Here is a 21,447-nt window from a genome sequence, read left to right as displayed (position 1 = left end):
ATAGTTTTAAATTGATAATAAAAGTGTTGTTAATGTGTAAAAAACCCAAAAAAAAACCAAGTTCAAATAGTCATGGGTGGAAAAAAAATGAAACTTCTAATGTGCAACCACAGAGATATTTAAACAAAAACAAATGTAAAGTGAAAAATGGCACTTGAAAACTTCAATTTAAAAAAGATTTGAAGTAAAAAAAAAATTGTAGGAAAAGTGGAAAGTTGGAAAAGTGTGCGGAGTGCTTAAATAAAAAATATACACAATATAAATAAAATAGTTTGAAATTGAACAAATACAAATTGTCGTGTGGAAAGACTTAATTGACGCTTTATATAGCGAAAAGGTAAACAGAAAAATAAGTCAAAATCCGCATGCGCAGTAGCGATTGTTGCAGATTTGGCTCCGCGTGCATTTCGGGTCGCTGCATGGCGGGCTACGCCCCCTTCCCCAAATTCACTTTTCCTTCCGCCCCCACTTGACTGCGCACTACTTTTCTTTCCTTCGTCGCCGTCATAGTTTTATGATCGCGCTCAATGTGTATTTTTGTCTTTTATATTATTATTATTATTATTATTTTTAATCTGCCGGTCGTCGTCCTCCAGCCAGCCGGCGGCGCCCAGTGCGGCCGAGCGTGCCCCGCGGCCAGCCGAGCTGCCTGAAATGAGGCGAGTGGCGGTGATGGGGCGCGGAGCAGCCGACCTGCTGTACTTGAGCGCCGTCGTGCAGCTGCTGGGCTGCAGCGGACGCGCCGGTGGACTCGCAGACTTCTCAAGTAAGAGCAGCGGCGTGACGTCAGCTCAGCAATTAACCTGTGATAGTTTTGTACTTTCTTCCGAAGTATGTTGGCCTAACCAAAATATTACGATCAACCCTCAGGATGACACACCTCACTATACTTGTACATCAACACCTACCATGATATTAAAGATGAATACCTTGTGGGCTTTGATTATTGCAAAGGCAGATTAATTATTTGTAATTATTAGTAACGGTCCCATATAGATGATCAGTATTTTCGATAGTAGCGTACACACTATCAGTATTTGTAGATAATTTGTACAAACTGCCTGTTCTCGCAATTATCCCGTACAGACTACCTGTCGAGGATCCTCAGCAGTCACTCGGCTTCGGCGTGCGATGGTCAGCCCGTGCGTCTCCACTGTCCTCGCCACTCCACCGTCTCCATCCAGAACGCGTTCTACGGAGCGGTCGCGGCCCAGCGCTGTCCGCCGGAACCTTCCGCCGCAGATCCGTCCCGCCACCGCAGCTGCTCATCTTCCGCAGTCCTCCAGGTGAGTTTGCTCCCGCCGCTTCTGTCGCTCGGATGTCCTGACGCGAGCCGCCGTGTGTCCAGAAGCTTCTGTCCGAATGTCAAGACCGCAGAGACTGTCTGCTGCACATCAACCCGCCGCTCTTTGGACCGGACCCCTGCCCCGGTACCGCAAAGTACCTCCATGTGGACTACAAGTGTAAACCAAGTAAGATCCGGTTACGTCCACATAATAGAAATAACTATAACAATAATCTACAGGTCCTCTCACCAATTATTCACAATCACTGCCACCTCACACAATAGAAAAGCACTTGAAATAATCCACATACAGTAGTTAAAAAAAAACATTTAAAAAAAAAGATGACGTCATGTTATCAATCACTCTTCTCACCAATTACTGACAATAACCAACCACCCCTTTGGACAATACAAATACACAATGAGACTCAAAATAATCCACAGAGTAAAAAAAAAACGAAGTCAACTTTATATGCAATTATTCTAATGCGATCGTTGGTTGCCTGTCATTCATGATAATCGCCACCTTGCACATGACATATCAGCAGAATGGTTATACAAAACAATCCACAGAGTAAAAAAAGTCAACTACGCTACTGGTCATACACATGCACTCTATATGTCACTTCTAAACCAAGTAAGTCAATCGCAAAAACTAGAACGGCCTGGAATAATCATACATTCAGAAAAGTTCATGGCACAGACAGGTATGGCTCATACAAATACGAAATAAACCACTTGAAATAATCCACAGAGAGAAAAAAAAACAATGACATGATTAATACTTAATACTTACAATTGCTCTTCTTGCTAATTATTCATAATAACCGCCAACTTGTTCAACCGAAAAAAGCAATGTGACTTGAAATAATCCACACAGTCCAAAAAAAGTCAACTGCCCTATCGGTCACATGTGATGTACTTGACATTACTTGTAATGTGATCACCACGTCATGCAATAGAAATAAGTTCGACTACGATATAATCCACAAAAAAAAAAAAAAAAAAAGTCAACCGCGCTATCAGTCATACATGCAAAGTGTGTGCTGTTCCATACAATAACTCCATCTTGACTAAAAGTGTAAACAAAGTACATCAACAGTAATAACTACGACCTGGAATAATCTAAGAGTCAAATAAAACCACAGCACACACAGGCATATCTCATAACATTACTGTAATGTGATTATACATTGCCAGTTAATCACAATAGCTGCCACCTTGCACAATAAAAATAAGCACAATGACTAGAAACAATCCATAAAGTAGAAATATAAAATAAATAAATCCACGGCACACCCACAATCTACGTGTGTCCTATGAATAACACAATGCCAGTTCTTCACCATATACAATACATTTTTATAGATAATTTCCACGCACTGGAAATAATCTACAAATTCAAGAACAACAATTCTGAGTGTCATCTTGGCTGTGCAGCAGAACACAAAAGTCGGGCGGCGTGCGAGGGCGAGACCCTGGTGCTGCGCTGCAAACCCCCTCGGGTGCTTTTCATCTACTCGGCCTTCTACGGGCGAGCCCCGGGGCGGACGGAAGCCTGCCCCACCCGCCCGTCCCGATGGACCCCGTTTGGTGAGAGGCTCTCACCCGCACGTGCTCCATAGCGTGCGTTTTTTGACGTTGTTGCTTAATGTTTCTTCGCTGCCCTCCGCAGGCTGTGAGAACAGCTACGCCGTACTTGTGCTGAATGAGCGTTGCTACGGGCGACAGAGGTGTGCCATCGCTGTGGGCAATCGGACCTTAAAGGACCCCTGCTTGCCTGGCACCAGGAAGTACCTCAGCGTGATCTTTACTTGTGGTACACGCACACTTTGCGCTAACTTCTGAATGTTTTCATGCTAATAAATTATGCATGACTGTATGGTAATGATCACGCTAGTGCCTTGGATTCTGCTGAAGGAGGTGGACCCCAACGTTTACATCACCACATCGTCTCCGATGAGCAGCACTCAAGGTGGGCAACATGTACTACTTGTTTATGATTATATGTTTAATAAAGAAGAACAAACAAACAAAAATAAGACAGTTTTAATTAATTAAAATTTTAATCCATATATATATATATATATATATATATATATATATATATATATATATATATATATATAATATAAATTTATAATTTAATTTTAATTAAAAGCAAAATGTGTTTTATCTTAAAAAAAAAGTATGATAGCTGTTTCTAATGTCACTCATAAAATTGTAAAAAAAAATAAAAAAAAAATTGAGCTGTTTCAAATAACTGAACTCTCTCTTTTAAATTCTTTAGCTTTTCCTGAGTTGAATTAGAATGACTGTAAATATGATTTGAATATGGCCCCTTTTTGCAGGCCTTCCTCTTGACGCAGCCCACCGGAAGGGGAGCAACACGTCAGCTGCGATGATGAGCAGCTCGCTGCTCACGTACGCCTTCATCAAAGGTAAACGGCTGCAAAAACGGAGTCAGCTCATATTGGACTTAGAAGTGAGTTCGGCACTAATATTGGTTGATAGAGGTAGAGGATAAAGAATATATGACAGTACTGTGTGTTCAATCCGTTACTTGAAACAATGCAACATATGCCAAAGTTGCTAATACATTAGCTTTAAAGTAGAAGCGCTTTGCTTTAGGCAGTTTGTTTGACTGTTTTAAATATGTGTCATCGTTTTGTTTATTTTGGCACTAAACTTCAACTGGGCATGGGATTAAAGAGCTTGAAACTTCCTTTTGATGAAAACGCATTCAACGATTTCGCTGCCAAAAGCAGTTCAACTAGCGACCCAACGCTGCTTGTTGGCCGCCATTTTGTGAACACGCGTTTACGTCCCGCCCTCGTCAGAGCATCCTGACATGGCGGCGCTGCTCTTCACCTCCAGCGTGTGCGCGGGCCTGCTGGTCACGCTGCTCGCCGTGTCGGCGGGAGCCGCGCGCAGGCGGCGGAGGCTCGCGGAAGACGAGGACAAAGACGAGGAGGACGACGACGACGACGAGGACGACAGGGACACGCGAGGGAGCTGGCGAATGTCTACCTGGGAGGACGACGCCACCTATGCCAGCGAGAGGGCGGCGAGGATGGAGCGCCGGGAGATGATCATTCAGGAAATATGGATGAACGCCTGCCGGAACGGAGGCCATCTTGGTTAAAGGGGAAGGATTCATTGCCAGATCAAATGTTAGCATTAAGCTTCACAATTGGAGTTTTTTAGTCAGAATAGAATAGCGACTGTTCCTTTAAATCCCCGGCAGCCTTCGTTTTTTTTTCCCCCAAAACTTCCTGCGTCGGAACCCTCTCGGCGTTGCGGGACAAAGAGAGGAAAGGTGTAGCATCCTCGCGTGTAAACACTGGACCGAGGTCAGCACTTGTACGACACATTCAAGAGAGCAAATAAAAGCAGTTTATTAAATGGAGCGTGACATCGTCCGTGGCGTGGATGTCGTTGAGAAGAAGCATTCGGGGCAAGTGAGGAAATGTCAGCGAAAGCCATTACCTGGGTCCCCATTTAATGTTGGTCAGGCCTTGAAATTGTCTTTTGAGGGCCTGCTGGTCGGACCACTCCGAGTCCATGTAGCTGTCGTCGTCAGCCTCCTCTAATTTCTGAAGAGAAAAACAAATGGCAACATCTCATGAAAGGACGCTTTGTCAAAGTATTTTTTTTTTATTAAGTGATTGTTCTCAGTCTGTTGCGGTCAAGAAATCAAACTACTGCATGAAGGGGGGGCTGTAATGTAGCCCCCATAATAAATAGATGAATAGGTAGAGAGATGATGGATACAAATTTTTGGGAGATTATTGTGTGAATGAAAAGACTATCCTTTTTTTAATAAGAAAAAGCTGTACTTTGTAAATACAATAATAAAAAGTTATGCATTTTTTTTAAATAAAAGAGGCAAAGTGGAGTGCTGTTTATTGTGATTGATGCATTCCATACCAATTCTCAATAGGTGAAAATCCACGATAGAGATTCACATGCTTTAGCCATATTTAAAATTGTTTCAGCAATCAGAAATCATTGTTTGAAAATGGGTGGTTTTACAAGACATGTTTACGATAACTACCATTACTTAATCGTGGCATTTAAGCACAAACTATGCATGTTAAATCTGATTTTGAGTCAGTCTACATTATTGTTGTCTGAACATTTTACACAGGAATTATTTTTGAATAAATGAAACTTTTAAATAAATGTTTGCTGGGTTTGTTAGATTAAGATCAATTAAAAAAAAAAAAAAAATCAAGATTTTATTTTTTGTCCATACTTCCCAGCCCTGCGCGGAAGACGAACTGCAAACACTTTGCTAAACATTTTGTACATTTGAGGTTGCTTTGTGACACTTTTGACTCACCTTGAGCTCCTCCTGCCTCCTGTAGTAATGCATCATCATCTGCTTGTGCTCCTCATTGGTGACCAGAGGCTCTCTCGCAGGCGCCCCCTGTCCTTTCTGCAGAGTAACATCGTCATCGTCATCGTCATCAAACGTCACCACCAAAGTAGTCATGGGATCAAGATTGACACTACACTTATCAGAGTCCTGCCCCGCCCCGCCCGTCGCTCGTTAATCAAATCTTGGCTCAAGGCTCCATGTGGTCTCACCTTCTGGATTTTGACCACCAGCTTGGTCTTGTCGTTCTTGCCGATGTAGTCCTGCAGCTTCTTGCCTCTCTGCATCTCCTTGGCGGCCCACCACAGCTGGCACTCGGACTCGTCCAGCACCTGCAGCGACGCCTGAAGGGGAGTGGAGGTGGGGTCTCAATGGCTATCATATAAAATTGTGGTTTCCCAAAATATATATATATTTTTTTCCCACTTTTGAATGTAGATAAGGCAAATAATTATTATTCAATTATTGGAGCAGTAAATGGTTTATCCTATTTTCTTTATTGATTCATTTAGGTTTGAAAACGATTAATTGAATAAGTTGATTCTGAAAAAAAAAAGTCAAAGCAGAATTCCTGCTTCAAAACTTGGCAGTGATTAGCCACTAACGAGCTCACAATAGCCAATTCTACCCTCCATTCGCCCCCGCCCACATCACTCACCAGCTCAGGCCCCACCTTTCAAAGTCACACACACTCAAAGTCACAGTATATAATGTGAGGACAAATAAAATACCTGCATACCCTTATGCTTGGTAATGCAAAATCAATTTTCATCCCATTACTCACTTACGAAATCATCATCAACTCAAAATACTCACGAGGCTTGTCGGTCTCACCTGTGTCCCCGCCAGGTCCTCGCGGTCCTCCAACTCCATGCGGATGGGGTCGTGAGGAGGCAGCCCCATGGGGTACACGATCATAACGGCCCCCCGAAGCAGTGCCAGGGCTTCGTTCACCATCGCCCCGGTGACGCACTCGTTCACTTGCACTTGTTTCTTCCAAGAGGAGACACGCGCTTGCGTTAACATGGTAGATTGTTGCGCTTACGATTCACGCAGAGACTTACTTTGGAGATGATGGCCTTTGCCTCGTCCACGGTTTTAAGTAGCACGTCTTTCATTTTCTCGTTGGGAGCTGATGCAAAGAAAACATGACACCATACATCAGTCATGCCAACTACTCAAAAAACAGTTTCATCGGAAAAATGAAATACTCAAACCAAACTGTTTGAAAAGGAACTCATGTTCGAGTTACATTTTATTGTATGGTTGTACTACTTCTTTCTAAGACGTCCACCCCCTCACCGTGCCCGTTGCGCCGACCGACGTCGTCCTTCTTGAAGACGGCGCCGCCGCTGGGCACGCACTTGTCCTCCCACTCGTCCTTCAGCTTCAGGTCCACCAGTTGTTCGTCCGTCAGCCCTTGCATGTTGGGTGGTAGCGTGACGCCGTGCTCCGCCAGTTCGGACATCTCTAAAAGGAGAAGAAATCTCACTTGAAGGAGATGTAGGGTGAAAGGGACATACATTCCAGACCATATACTATGAATGAAACGCCTAATACGCTAATCTAATTTATATGTTGGCCACTCATTATAGTGATAAGTGGAGTGTATTATACTCACTGACAGACAGTCACTGCTGTACAGTTACCATTTAAGATAATAGCTAAATAATTCTTGCTATTGTTATATACTGGTTTTCACGTCAATAATTTCATTACAATTAGTTTATTAAACGTCGTACCTGCACATATTCGGTCGACTTTAAGCCTCCCGTTGTAAATCGCGGTGATGTCGCGCAAGAGCGCGTCGACAGCCTCGTTCACGCCAGTGCTAAACAAGAATTGGCTCTCGTCTCCACGCTTCACGTGAAGAATAACCATCTTGAAAGACGAGTCTTCTCTTGCTAAAGAAGGAAAGAAAAGAAAAAGAAAGTCAGTAATGTTGGACACAAGACGCGTGTGAATGGCCAAGTGCCACCAGACAACTTAACGTTACCATGGCAACGGCCGTAGAAGGCGGGACGAAGCTTCGGGAACGAGATAAAGCTAAAGGCTAGGCTTTATCTTGCTAGCTCACAAGTCACAAACAATAAAACTGAAGACTAGCCAACAAAATGTCATTAATGTGAAATTGTACATAATGCAACCTCAGTGTGGCACGTGCAAGAGAAAAGCCATATACAGACTTTTATTTTATTAACAATGTTTATCAGACTAATCCCATATTAAATGCAAGAGTAAAACCAACTGACATAATCTTATCTGAACGATTACATATACAACATCGTACCACTTGTTACATCAAAAAGTGATTGGTAATTTGTCCAAGCCGCTTCTGTTAACTAAGGTGCCACACTCGTTTGCAGCGGCATCAAAATTTGTTTTTCGTACTCCTGAGTGGCGCGTACGATAATTTAGTAAAGCTAATTTACCTGCTGCGGTGATAGAACTAAAAGCCGCACGTACACGCAGACGTTAACATTTGTTTTCATAGCAACTCGTGCGTCAACTCGCGTTAGCGGACCACTTCCGGGTTCTTCGTCGTCGTCGTGCGACTGCAGGTCACTGCTGTCATCTAGAGGCCAATGACTGTACTTCAGATTATGGTTTAAAGTTCAAGTATTTAAAAAAACCAACACACACATTCTTTAAGTTTTTATTTACTTTTCGTACATACAACATAAATTGCCTTTATACAGAAATGTGTAATCGGCTGTGCACATTTGAATATGGAATATTCACTGATATAGACATTAATTGCCGTTTCATGTTTTGATCTCATAATATATGTTCACTGGCACAGACTTGTACTATGGATTACGGCCATTAATTAAAATGTGGAGAGGGAAGACACTGACCTCACAAAGGGAGCCAGTTTGTTGCCGGTAAAATCTCAAATGCGACACAAAAGCTGCTGGCTTCTGGATACTAGTAATGTGTATATATATACATTTATATTTTTTTCTACTTCACACACAATTTATGCCTGTTCGAGCAGTGAACGGAGATTTCGATTCATACAACACAACTAGCTGGCTTTCATTCAACCGCTTCACATGATTTCTAGCTGAGGCCCAAAAAAATAAAGAATTACTTCCTGTTTGCGGGTTTGAACACTCGCACGACACTGAATTATGACACACACACACACACACAAAAAAAATAAAGAAAAAAACAACAAAAACACTCTGTACACAATACACACGTCACGCCACAGTTTTTAACCACGTATCCAAGAGTTGGCTGGAATTTTAAGACAAAAACGAAGAATGTGCCCTTTTTGTGCGTCGCCTGTAAGTTGTCACATCCCTCCACACACTACATCATTAACATAGACACCCTGCTTGTTGCTTTTGATGGGTGATTTACAAAAAAAAAAAAAAAAAATCCTGATGTGTTGTATGTGCAGCCTCAGTGCATATATATCATTGTGCAAGCACACGTGTACAGTTTCTACATAAACAACTATGTATATGTACACTGCGACAGTAGCGGACTCAGTGCGACACGGCGTACATTCATGAGCTGAACAAGCGCAGCGTGACCCCTGACCCCTCCTTGGTACAGTTATTGGAGACAGAACTTGTGTTCCCCTGCTATAACAGATTTTTATGACATCGCTTTTACTGATATTAAAGTACAGTTAAGTCCAAATTTCAATTTTTAGTGCCTTCAGTGCGCCACAACAGCCGGGCAGCACTGAGCTCTACCACAAGACATGCCGCATAATTAAGAACAAGAAGCAACGCAAGGAGGAGAATTGGGGTTTTTGTCAATGTAAACTGAGAGGTCCTCACTGTTTCAGCATATAACGGTGCCTTGAGATACGAGCAGTTGAGTTTTTCGAGATATGAGTCGCCGCCTCAATGATATTTTCGCCTTGAGATAAAAGTTCAAACTCAGATTCGAGTGCACGTCGGACCGGCACCAGGAACTTTGGTTTCCTTGCAGTGGAAAAACAGATGGTGGCGCTAACGTGCCATTTATCTGGTTTGCCAGCCACCAATTAACACAGAAGGACAATAAGTTAGGTACACTTATGTTTCGTCCTTGAATTTTCCATCAAGTTAGGTGGGAGAAAAACTTTACTGTGTATTTTTACATACATTTTTTTTTTTTTTTTAGGTGCTGCAATAATTACCTTTCCATTAATTTCAGTGGGGAACGATGATACACGGTCACATTGCAAATTAAAACTCGTATCTCAAGACAGCACTGTAAAAGTTGGGAAGCACAGAAACCAACATTGATATTGCACACGCGCCACAGGTTATTTAAAACAATTTTTTTTTCGTTTTTTTTTTTTTAAGTCGAGGGACTAACATGGAAGATGGGAGCGCGCACACGTTCCAGCTCGTCTTAAATGCTCTCCACACAAACACACTGTATATATACACAGCACTGTCTCAGAAAATTAGAATATTGTGATAAAGTCCATTATTTTCTGAAATGCAATTAAATAAGCAAAAATGCCATACATTCTTGATTCATTACAAATCAACTGAAATATTGCAAGCCTTTTATTATTTTAATATTGCTAAGTATGGCTTACAGCTTAAGAAAACTCAAAATATCCTATCTCAAAATATTAGAATATTTCCTCAGACCAAGTACACAAAAAAAAAAGCCATAATCAGCAATATTAAAACAATAAAAAACTTGCAATATTTCAATTGATTTGTAATGAATCTAGAATGTATGGCATTTTTGCTTATTTAATTGCATTACAGAAATTAATGGACTTTATCACAATATTCTAATTTTCTGAGACAGTTCTGTATATATATATATGTATATATATATATATATATATATATATATATATATATATATATATATATATATATATATATATATATATATATATATATATATATATATATAACACGCCTCTCGTCGTCCTATACATATTTAGATCACCGTTCAGTTGGGTTTCTTGGGAAGAGGAGGGAGCCGGCACCGGATCCGTCGGGGTGTTGCGGGACAGCGGGGCCGGTCCGCGACGGGACGGGAGGAGGAGGAAGGCTCGGGATGGTGCTTAACCAGTCCGGTTCGGGGAACAGGACCGCGTTGGCGGGCAGAGTCTTAGCCCGGTGCGCGGGGAACACCGGGGTCATGGTTAACCAGTCGGGTTCGGGGAACAGTTCCATCTCAAGAGGACGGGCCGTCGGGACCACCTCTCGAGTCGACCGCTCCGCTTCGGCGATGGCAGCGGAACCGCGCGGACCTGCGAGTGGGAAGTCGTCGTTGAAGGTGACCCAATTGGGGGGCTGGCGACAGGGCGGCAAGACCGACGACGGTGCGATCAGGGACGTGCCCCGGGAGGGGCGCTGCGGGGCAGCGTCGGGGGGGACGAGCGGGACCCAGTCGGGCTGGCTGGTGAACGGGTTGGTGCTGCAGGGCCGGGGGAGCAGGTTGGAGGCTAAAGGGCTGGGGGAGGAGCGCAGGGTCTCCTGTGAGCGACTGCGGGGCATGGCGGGCGGCGGGGGCAGAAGGAGGGCGGCGGCGGGGGGCAAGGACGGGGACAAGGCCGAGGCGGGGATGGAGGGCGGCGTCCTCAGGGAGGAGCCGCGGGTCAGGGATCGGGTGCCCTGCCTGGGGGGCAGGAAGTCGATGGCGTCCGAGGCGTTGGACTTCGACTGGACGCCGTTCAGTCCATTTGTCTGACACACAAAGAAAGCAATCATCATCTCAATCTCATCAATCGATTCTATTCACAAGAGTTCAGTTCGATTTTGATTTTCCCCAATTCGATTCACTTCAACTGAATCTGATAGATTAATTTTGGAACACCAATTCTTCTTAAATATCAAGGACATGATAAAAACTCCACAAACATTGAATTCCAAATTACATTTTGCGGAGGCAGAAACTGGTTAGATTTAGTTTAAACCAAACATTGACATCAGCAAGGATGAGATGAAAATATTTTCAGAATTCTAATTCAATAATTGTAAATATAAATGAAAAAGATTCTGAGTTGTCTTAAAGTGCAATAAGTCAGGTCTTTCGTAAGAAAATGACTAAAACACACACAAAAAACAGTAAGATAAAAAAGAAAACAGTAAGATAAAAAAGGCCTTTAAAGGGATACTTGACTCATTGAGCCATTTTCAGCAGTAAAAAGTTGTTAATTGTACATGAAAAATAATGAAGTTATCAAATTAATTCTAGACAAAATATGAACTTTTCACTGCTGAAAATGGTTCAATGAGTCAAGTATCCCTTTAAAATTTTCTCTTCTTTTGAAAAGAAAAATGGGGAAAAGATTAAAATAATCGATTTATGATTTGATGAATCGACATCAGGCTCAAAAATTTAAATCGATTCAATATCGCTTAATCAAACCCAATACTGTTACCTAAGCCCCCTTTCTTGGGGACCGCGTTTCCACCAGAAGCATCCAGAAACCGGACTTGACCACCATTTTAGTTCCTTGACCACTGCATTTGCCAAGTGTGCGTAAAATGGGTGGTAACAAACCTAAGTGACTGGTGGAAACGACCTTTTTGGGGAAGGGTGCCCAAAAAGAGATAAAGATAAAAGATACAAACAAACATTTGGTGCTACTGAATTCTATCGTGTACCTAACACTGCAGTGGTAACGGTGTCGAAAATGGCGGAACAAATTCAAACTGATCCATTATGCTTGGTTAGAGGTACAGACTAAAATGAGTAGTACTTCCTGGTGGAAACTGATTTTTTTTTCTGCCATCCACCATGGGGTGCCCCCAAGCCAGAACTACATGAAGCACTACCACAAATGACTGAAATCATATAAAATGATGATCCTAACACGTATAAAAGCACACATGGATTTTCCCGTGTTGACACAAACCAAACTAAGAAGGGCATGTCAAAAAAAAGAAAAAAAGAAAAAAAAAGGGGGAGGTTGGGTGCAGATGCGCTATGGAGGAGGGACGTTAAGTACCTGTCACCCCGACGGTTTCTCCGGCTTGTGAGAGAGAAAGGACAAACGAGTCGACAGAGACAAAAGCCAAGAAGAAGAAGACATTAAAGCTCGTGAGGAGCCAGGAAAGACGTGCTCCATTTTATTAAAGCCGGAAGAAAGGAAGGAGGGGACATAAAAGAACAAAATGGCGGGCACTAACCTGCGCGGCCGAGTCGCCTTTGGCGGCGTCTGACGTCAGAGCGTGATGCGAGCGGGAGCGGGGCGGCGGCTTCGGGGAGGCCAGAGTCTGCGCGGCGGCAGGAGTGGGCTGCATGGGGGGAGGCAGCTGGGGCTGGACCGGAGCGGCGGGCTGGGCTTGGATGGGCGCCGGTCCCGACGGCCTCGCGGCAGGGGGCAACGTGGGCAGTGCGGGGGTGGGTGCTGATGGAAGCCGCCATCACAGAAAGTGAATTTCATTTTAACGCATTAGCCCCGCCCACATACCAATAAAAACACAACCGCACCTAGAGGGAGATCAGATGGCTTGGCCGGGGCGCCGGGCGGTGGTCGAGGGGCCCCGGGGTGGGTGTCGGCGCTGGGTCGAGGAGCCCCCGGGTGCATGTCGGGGGCGGGCCGGGGAGCTCCGGGGTGGGAGGGAGGGGAGGGACGTGACTGCGGCGGCACGCTGATCACGCCGGCTCGAGGGGGAAGATTCTTGAGGAAATCACAAAACAGAATTGTCATGGCAGTGTTCCCCTCGTTTATTGTGGGTTCATCTTTCACGGCCGATTTTTTACAGCGTGCTTTTTTGGTTTGATTATGTTTTTGGTGTTTGCGCGGCCGTATCTCTCGAACCCTACGTCCGACCGGAGACATACGGACATCCGTGGATTCGTATTGACGAGACCTTTCCAACAGAGTCTGTCCCGTCGCTCCATGACATTGCATTCCGGACATACAAAATATATACTGTGCTGTATAAAAAATACATTAAAAAAAACAAACATACTTTTAATGGAAAAACAATGACTACATGAAAAAAACAAATGAATAAAAAAAAAACATTCATAATAAACTAAATGTCCTACCAAAATGAAAAAACATAATAAATTAAGAAAAAAATGTGTTATATACTGTAATAATTAAAAAACTTTTAATGGAAAAAATTAATGTAAATGAAAAAACATGATTCATGAAAAATGATTTCTAATCAAGTAAAAGTCATACCAAAATGAAAAAAACAATTGAAAAAAATACTGTGCTGTAAACTGTAATAATAAAATAAAAAAAATGTACTTTTAATGGAAAAAAATGTAAATGAAAAAACATATGAATGAAAAAGCATTTATAATAAAGTAAAAGTCATACCAGACTGAAAAAACAAATGGAAAAAAATATGCCGTGTTGTATACTGTGAGTACATTTTAAAAAACATACTTTTAATGGAAAAAAATGAATGTAAATGAAAAAAAAAAACATGAATGAAAAATCATTTATAATAAAGCAAAAATCATTACTATACGAAAAAAACATATACTGTGCTGTACACTGTAATAAGTAAATAAAAAACAACATACTTTTAATGGAAAAAATGAATGTAATTGGACGCGGATTTCCAACATAAACAAGGGAACACTGTATAACGAGAATTACTTTCATTTGTATAGCGCCTTTCGCAGACAGAAGTATATCAGGATCACTTGACTTGTCAGATAAAACATCAGTATGACCAGTATCATCATCATCATCATCATCAATGTGATTTTCGTGAGGGAGAACCTACTGGCCTGGGGGCACCTCCAGGGGCGGGAGGTCCTCCTGTGACCTGGCCTCCACCTGAAAAGGGTTCACACACATACAAAGCAACGTAACTAAAATGTTGCCTCCTGCAGGTGGTTAAATGAATTGCATCAGTGAATGGAAAACAGAAGAACGCAAATCAAGCGCTATGTTGCTGGGTTACTATGACCAAAAAAAACACATGAAACAATATTCGACTGTTGCGCAATCTGGCTGACTCGGCTGTTCAGAACGACTCAGTGACTCGCTGCAGGAGGTTCGGAGGTGAGCCAACTGCTGACAATGTTGACATTGTTCTGACAAAGTGGACTTCCTTCAGTAGAATACGGAATAATTCAGGCCCATACCCAAGTCAAACAATACTTGACTCAAAATGTTTGGGTCCAATAATCCCTTTCTTGGGAATTTTCAAGGAGCCATTCATAATCCCATAGGACTATTAAATCTATCCATGTGTTTGTCTATTTTCATGTTATTCTTGTACTGTATTCTCCAAAAATATCTTTATTCTATTAATATGGTCTGCAACAATCAAACTGATTTATATTGAAAACCAATTCATGCTCATGTGTTCCTTTTTCCTAAGTATGTGCACAATATACCACACAATTTTTTGCAAATTATTTTTGCGGACCCCAGTTTTTTCTTCCGCTACTCACCTGCGGCGGCGGCGGGCCGAGGAAGAGCCGGGCTTTTTGGTCCTTCGCAGCACAACGGAAACCAAAATAACACTCGTCACACTCAACGTGATAAGACAATCGATCTGCTGGAAGCGCTACGTCCGAGAATGCAAAGCCGGTAGAAGGGAGCCGATCGTGTGCCAATCTAAGGGCTGCATATTGGAAAGCACTACAAGCATGTACTTAACTCATTTGCTCCCAATAACGTGCAAATACGTTTGTTTGTTTTTTAATGTTTTAAGTGTCCCAAAGACGTATTTATACGTTTTTCTTTTTTTTTTTAATGCTTGAGCATACAGAAGGCTTTGATGCAGGCTCTCAACTGCAAAGAACGGTTGCAGAAATGGTAGTTATTACACAAACGGCCAGCAGGTGGCAGCAGAGCAAACCAGGGCTATCTAGGAAAAAAAGTTAAATTACATTGAATTTTAAATAGATTTGTGAAAACTGATGAAACTTAGCTCTCTTCTAATGCTAATTGCTGCCAAACGAAAACAGATAGAAACATACTTTTTTTCCTGATGAAAGAAGAGACTTTAATCTTTCTTTTGGTAGGTTCCATGCTTTTATAGCAATTGAACACAATATTCTGTGGGCCTTGCAAAATCAGTCAAAATTCAGTAAAACAGCCAGGAGCGAACGGGATTGCTTCTGTGAAAATGCCTGGGAGTGAATGAGTTAAAAGGGTGAGTCAAGTCATCTGTTTTCTTTACAATTAATATGTTCTATGCACATTAAACAGCAAAACCCACCTGTTTTTAGCCATCTCAGGGGGCGGCCATTTTGCCACTTGCTGTTGACTCAAAGTGACATCACAATTCCTCAGGGCTCACCTATTTCCTGTCTTTGTGATGTTTGCAATGAGCACTTTGGCATTGTGGTCATTTTCAGTCGACAGCATGTGGCAAAATGGCCGCCCCTTTGGATGGTTAAAAACAGGTGGATTTTACAAATGCTGTATTAACCAGAATAGTGTTTAGACAACTTTATTGTAAAGAACATTTTTGACTTGATTTTCCCTTTAAGTATATATAAAAAAAATTCAACGTGCTGAAATGCAGGTTGTAAAGCGCATGATGTGCAGCAGACATGTTACCTCCAGAGTCCCTTCTAACAGGGAGAGGGCTCATGCCTCCTTCACCGGGAGAGGCAGGTCAAAGGTCAGAATAAAATCAGAGTTAACATCTGTTTCATGTTTAATGGACTATCTTGGTGGTAATATGCTACCTGAGGGGGGTGGCGGGCGTTGGGGGGGTGTGGGTCTCGCCGGGGGTGCGTTGGGCCGGGGAGGCGGCGCGCGCTTGGGCTCCAAGCCTTGAGACGACGGCGCGCCGGGCTGGAGGTCTGCAGGGGGGCCTGGGGGGGAGGAAGTTTCAACGAGGATGTCTTTTTACTTTCAACTCTTCAACTATTTTCGATCCAACCGTTGATGTATTTTTAATTGTGTTTTAGGAAATTTGTGAACATTCAGCAGTATAGATGGTAAGAACAAATACAAAAGAGTGACAAAATTTTTTTTCACAAATTAAATTTTACAACAAGCACAGACCATGATGACGCACGCTTTGCATGCATGCCTTCCACCTTTGGTGCATTGGTTGATGCATTGTTTACGCTTTCTGAAGAGTTTTTAAGTTAGGTCGATGACCTTGAATCAAAGACAAAAGACAAAATTAGAGTAATGATTTCATCCATTCAGCATACAACAATTTTGAAATTGAAATTTTTGTTTCTATAACAAATAATATTCATCACGTATTACATACCGGTGTAGTTTCTGAGCTTTTTTCCTTGAGGTGTAACCACCAACTGGTAAGTTGTCCTCTGGCTTTCAAAGCGGACACTTGTGTAGATGCTTACAGCACTTGATCCCAAATTGTCACCCTTTCGTATTTGTCTCATCATATAAGCTACAAAGTCTTGTGGCATCATTTTGTATGTGAGTTCATCATGTATAACAAGCCTTGTGACACAATTTGTTATTCAACAAGTTATCACAGACTATTTTGAACAAAGAAGCTGCAATTTTGGACTGAAAAATAATTTTGGACAAATATGAAATGAAAGAAATCGGCAGCTATTGTGGATCTGTGGGGCTTCATGTGTGGATTGTCTCCATTTCTTGATCTCCATGTGGAGACCACCTCATGGTCCTCTTTCCTTTTGGTCCTTCTGAAACCAAACTCAAGGCCCCGCTGCAATCAGAATGAACCCTTCCTCTGAACGATCCACACAAATACAATCAGTCTTTGTCCCGATTTTGCTCCTTCCCAACCAACGATGCCTAACAGCTTTTATGTCTTACAAGATCATCCATATATCTGAAGTTTGTTAAGAGTGGTTTTGTCCCGAAAACAAAGTGCTGACGATCTTAAATGTTGATAAGTGCTATTTGCTAGTAGGGGTGTGAATTGACGAGTATCTTACGATTCAATCCGTATCACGGTTCATAGGTCACAATTTGATACCAATTAATCCCAATACGAATCTGTAAGTCGATTATTGTGATTTTTTTTAAACTCAAATTCAGAAAATAATCAGTGAACTTATACATGTACACTGTAAGATTTGTATCATAATGTATTTAACTGAAACTCCAACATTGTATTTAATAAACAGGTTGCAATCTGTTTCATGTTTGAACAGCAATAAAATAAAATATTAAGGCTTAATGTTCCATTAATATAACATTCTTCTGTGCTTAAAGGGTAAACCTTAACGCTAGGTAAGATTTTTTGTTGAATATTTCCATTAAATTATCATATATATATTAATATATATATTACCATTAAATTGATGTTTAGATATCTATTCGTCCGCACATTGAATCGATACAAGAATTGAGTTCTGTAATATCGCGGTATATTGCCGAATCGATTTTTCTTAACACCCCTGTTTGCTAGCATGTCTATGGCATTTTGGATGGTGCGTTAGCATTAAGCTAAGCGGGCATAAGTCCAAGCTTTTTTGTCAGTAAATTTCAACATGAAGTGGCAAAAAACGGCTTTAAGGCTTTTTTTTTTTTTAAATAATTGTTCAGTCCCATATGGTACTCTTATCTCAAGTTGTTGCTCATAGGGCCATCCATCCATCCATCCATTTATTTTCTTAACCGCTTATTCCTCACAAGGGGATGCTGGAGCCTATCCCAGCCAGCTTCGGGCAGTAGGCGGGGTACACCCTAAACTGGTTGCCAGCCAATTACAGGGCACACAGAGACGAACAACCACTCACACTCACACTCACACCTAGGGACAATTCAGAGTGCCCAATTAACCTGCCAAGCATGTCTTTGGAATGTGGGAGGAGACCGGAGTACCCGGAGAAGACCCACGCAGGCAGAGGGAGAACATGCAAACTCCACCCAGGAAGGCCGAAGCCTGGACTCGATCTTGCGTCCTCAGTACTGGGAGGCGGACGTGCTAACCACTCACCCACCTTGCCGCCCAGCTCATAAGTCAAAGCATAAGTCAAAGCATAAATTTGTCCGAACCATGGCTCATATCTTGGAAAAGTAAGCTGTCATGTTAAAACTGTCACAATGACTCGTCCGAAAGGAAAAATGAATGAATAAAAACAAACAAACAGACTTGTGATTTGACTTCCTCTTATGTCAAGGCACTGGTGTACAACACGTAGTTTACCTTGTGACGGTCGGGCCGGCTGAGTGGCGCGTCCGGGCCTGCCGGGTGGCGCCGCCTCTCCGTGGGTGGGAGAGGCGCAGGGGCTGCCCCGTGGCGAGGCCAGCGGGGAGGATCCCGGCGCGGAGCCCACGGAAGGCTGCAGGTGCTGCGGGAGGACGGCCTCCAGCTCCTCGTCCACGTCGCCCTCCATGTCGTAGTCGTCGTCGCCCATGTCGGCATCCTCGGCCAGCAGGGTGGAGCTGGCCGAGGTGGGGATGCTGCCGCAGATACGCTCCACGCTCATCTCCTCTTCCAGGCTTTTGATCCAGCCGGGACTCTTCAGGCAGACGTCGATCACCTTGCCCAGAACCTGCAAGGAGACCGACTCTCTCAGTTTGATTGAGATTCTCTTGACTGCCATGTGGTTAGTATTACTGGTAGACTTCATCTGAGTTATCATGTCACCAAGGCAAGAAAAAATGTACAGTAAGAAAATACAGGGTGATTCAAAACGAATGACCCTATTTCATGATCAAATATTCTATGAAGGGAAAATAGCAAAAAAGAACACATAATAAAAGTACTTAACTAACGGTCAAGTTTTATTTCACATGTTACAAGTGCTCAATATGGGCTCCCCTTGCAGCACGAACAACATCAATACGATCTGGGAAATCTGATCTTTCAAACACTTACTCCCTCAGTCTGATTCATACATTTACTTGTGAAATATTTGATCATGAAATAGGATTGTTTTTGAATCACTCTGTATGACAAATAAATTCATGCCGTTCAGATGTGTGTATATATGGAAATAATACTGAATAAATATAGCATTAACATTTCCTGATTTTTTTTTCATGTGGCATAGATATGTCAATATAACTTTGTAAGAATTACATTATTTTATATACGGAACCCAAGTTATAAGGCTTATATTTTATACATATATATATATATATATATATATATATATATATATATATATATACATATAGATATATACATATACACATATACACATATACATATATATATATGGGAAAAAAAGTTACTGTTACGAAAAAAAACAAATTGAGCAAAGTGTCTCCCCCTAACAATGCCAATATAAGCAAATAGGAGTCATTATTATTAAAGAATGGCTTACAGTAGATGCGCTGAGAGACAAAGCAGCTAACGCAGAATAACCCTCCAGGAATGTCACCCACATCTTCTCCTCAACAAATCTAGAAAAAAAATAAAAAATTAAAACCATGTTACCAATCTTCATGTCATGTGATCGGCAGGCTGTTTTCTTTAATTCAACTCAACTTTATTTATAAAGTGCTTTAAGAACAGGCATTGCTGTATACAAAGTGCTGTACATAAACATAAATATCGGTTGTGCAGTAAAGAACAAGGTAACAAAATAAGAACAAAGCAAACATTTTGAAGTGCATATGCAAGTTTTGTTTTGTTTTGTTTTGTTTACAAGTAAATACATTTTACATCAGTAAATTAATAAGAAATAGGTGAATGAATAAATAAATAAATAAATAAATAAATGCATAAATAAGTAGACTAAACATCAAACTCATACACACCACAAAACACCAAGAACAAGTCTCATGGTGCGCCAAAAGCCAAAGAAAACGTGTTTTAAGATAGGATAAAGAGGGGGATTGCCTAATATTTAGTGGAAGGTCGTTCCAAAGGGAGGACCGGCAACAGCAAAGGCTCGTTCTCCTCTATTTAAATCAAGCCCATTAAAAACAATGATGTTCACACCCCCACACACCGACACACACCCCCACACACACACCCACAAACCCCTACACGCGCACACACACATCCTTGTACATATATCTTTGTGAGGACATCCATTGACATAATGCCTTCCTAGACTCTTACCCTAAACCCAACCATCAAAAATGATTGCCTAACCATAACTCTAACCCTAACCCCAACCATAACCCAATTCAACCCTAAACTCTAAAACCAAGTCTTGACCTTCAAAAAGAGGTCTTGCAACGTGAGGACCGGCCAAAATGTCCTCACTTCACAAAAATGTTCTCATTCTGTTGGATAAAGACGGATTTCGGTCCTAACTGTGTATTATGTACAAAAACGCACACACAAAAAAATAATAATATATCAGAAATCTTATTTCAATATGGTTAAATGTCTAAGAATCACACTATTATCTATCAGCATGAGATGACAATCAAACAACAGCTCATAGTTCAGTCAGGTCACTCATTTCAAGGCCCAACTAGGTAAAATATTAACTTTAAAGTCAATTCGAATAAAATATTACAAAAATTTAAAAAAAATTTTTCCCCAAAAGACTTTTTTCAAATCGTTTTTTTTTTCTCCCCACCCGGGCTCACCTGATGAGGATGACCTCGCCAAAGTGGGCAAACTTGTCGAGCAGTTCGTCAATGAGCGCGTCGTCGAAGTAGTCGTCCGGTCCGGACGAGCACAGGGACACCAGTACCGTCCCGTCGGGGGGTCCCTGCAGGGCGATGACGTCCTTGTAGACCTGGTGTCGGGCCTCCGGGTCCACCTCCAGGATGTCCACGTCCATGACGGCGACCACCGGCCTACAAATGGATCGTTACATTAGCACACCTCGTTGTCTTTATCAAAGAAGAATTCCTGTATTAGGTCAGCCTCTAAGAATTCGCAATTATCTGCAACAGAGAAAAGGCTCATATTTCCGGTTAAAAACAAGTGTTTTTTCTAATCACAGTTTGTTTTTAATAAAAAGAAAATATATATTCCAACATCTAAATTGTTTTTATACA

The 21,447-nt window shown here is 42.0% G+C and overlaps 3 protein-coding genes across 12 annotated transcripts in view; 1 reads left to right on the top strand and 2 right to left on the bottom strand.

The window, feature by feature from the left end:
- The first annotated feature begins 672 nt into the window (after positions 1 to 672).
- eva1c (eva-1 homolog C (C. elegans)) lies at positions 673 to 4,992 on the top strand. The gene is made up of 8 exons (XM_077505846.1): positions 673 to 766; positions 1,087 to 1,286; positions 1,349 to 1,472; positions 2,726 to 2,878; positions 2,961 to 3,104; positions 3,186 to 3,260; positions 3,637 to 3,726; positions 4,126 to 4,992. The coding sequence occupies exons 1-8, from the start codon at positions 673 to 675 to the stop codon at positions 4,428 to 4,430; spliced, it is 1,185 nt and encodes a 394-aa protein (XP_077361972.1). The 3' UTR covers positions 4,431 to 4,992.
- Positions 4,659 to 8,242, bottom strand: cfap298 (cilia and flagella associated protein 298). Of its 2 annotated transcripts, none has more exons than XM_077505720.1 (8): positions 8,099 to 8,242; positions 7,409 to 7,570; positions 6,969 to 7,136; positions 6,731 to 6,798; positions 6,501 to 6,659; positions 5,879 to 6,010; positions 5,631 to 5,726; positions 4,659 to 4,881 (listed from the first exon to the last, which is right to left on the bottom strand). In XM_077505720.1, exons 2-8 carry the CDS (start codon positions 7,545 to 7,547, stop codon positions 4,771 to 4,773), a joined length of 873 nt encoding a protein of 290 aa, XP_077361846.1. In that variant the 5' UTR covers positions 7,548 to 7,570; positions 8,099 to 8,242; the 3' UTR covers positions 4,659 to 4,770. The 2 variants fall into 2 exon arrangements, with proteins under 2 accessions (XP_077361846.1, XP_077361847.1); XM_077505721.1 differs by lacking the exon at positions 8,099 to 8,242 and adding an exon at positions 7,957 to 8,077.
- A 66-nt stretch (positions 8,243 to 8,308) lies between these two features.
- The window catches only part of synj1 (synaptojanin 1), a 33,127-nt gene continuing 19,988 nt past the window's right edge, over positions 8,309 to 21,447 (bottom strand). For 4 of the 9 annotated variants that reach the window (XM_077505708.1, XM_077505710.1, XM_077505707.1 and 1 more), the window contains 10 exons: positions 21,031 to 21,243; positions 19,809 to 19,887; positions 18,683 to 19,031; positions 16,266 to 16,394; positions 16,135 to 16,173; positions 15,018 to 15,059; positions 14,342 to 14,394; positions 13,083 to 13,272; positions 12,779 to 12,999; positions 10,513 to 11,329 (listed from right to left, as the gene is read on the bottom strand). In XM_077505708.1, coding sequence (XP_077361834.1) covers positions 10,583 to 11,329; positions 12,779 to 12,999; positions 13,083 to 13,272; positions 14,342 to 14,394; positions 15,018 to 15,059; positions 16,135 to 16,173; positions 16,266 to 16,394; positions 18,683 to 19,031; positions 19,809 to 19,887; positions 21,031 to 21,243 — 2,062 coding nt within the window. In that variant the 3' untranslated portion in view covers positions 10,513 to 10,582. Of the gene's footprint in view, positions 10,458 to 10,512; positions 11,330 to 12,597; positions 12,622 to 12,778; positions 13,000 to 13,082; positions 13,273 to 14,341; positions 14,395 to 15,017; positions 15,060 to 16,134; positions 16,174 to 16,265; positions 16,395 to 18,682; positions 19,032 to 19,808; positions 19,888 to 21,030; positions 21,244 to 21,447 lie in introns of those variants that run through there. The other 5 variants (XM_077505712.1, XM_077505713.1, XM_077505706.1 and 2 more) reach the window with 4 other exon arrangements.

Source organism: Festucalex cinctus, chromosome 18 (assembly GCF_051991245.1).
Source record: "Festucalex cinctus isolate MCC-2025b chromosome 18, RoL_Fcin_1.0, whole genome shotgun sequence".
Taxonomy (NCBI): Eukaryota; Metazoa; Chordata; class Actinopteri; order Syngnathiformes; family Syngnathidae; genus Festucalex; species Festucalex cinctus.
The sequence above is the reverse complement of the archived record's forward strand: the minus strand, read 5'-3'. Positions and strand labels throughout refer to the sequence as shown.

Coding starts and splice junctions, on each gene's coding strand:
- eva1c (XM_077505846.1), top strand. CDS start 673: ATGGGGCGCGGAGCAGCCGACCTGCTGTACTTGAGCGCCGTCGTGCAG. Junction 3,105..3,185: donor CAGCGTGATCTTTACTTGTG/GTACACGCACAC, acceptor TGATCACGCTAG/TGCCTTGGATTCTGCTGAAG. Junction 3,727..4,125: donor CACGTACGCCTTCATCAAAG/GTAAACGGCTGC, acceptor CGCCCTCGTCAG/AGCATCCTGACATGGCGGCG.
- cfap298 (XM_077505720.1), bottom strand. CDS start 7,547: ATGGTTATTCTTCACGTGAAGCGTGGAGACGAGAGCCAATTCTTGTTT. Junction 6,799..6,968: donor CGGTCGGCGCAACGGGCACG/GTGAGGGGGTGG, acceptor TCTTTGCATCAG/CTCCCAACGAGAAAATGAAA. Junction 4,882..5,630: donor GGAGGCAGGAGGAGCTCAAG/GTGAGTCAAAAG, acceptor TTTTCTCTTCAG/AAATTAGAGGAGGCTGACGA.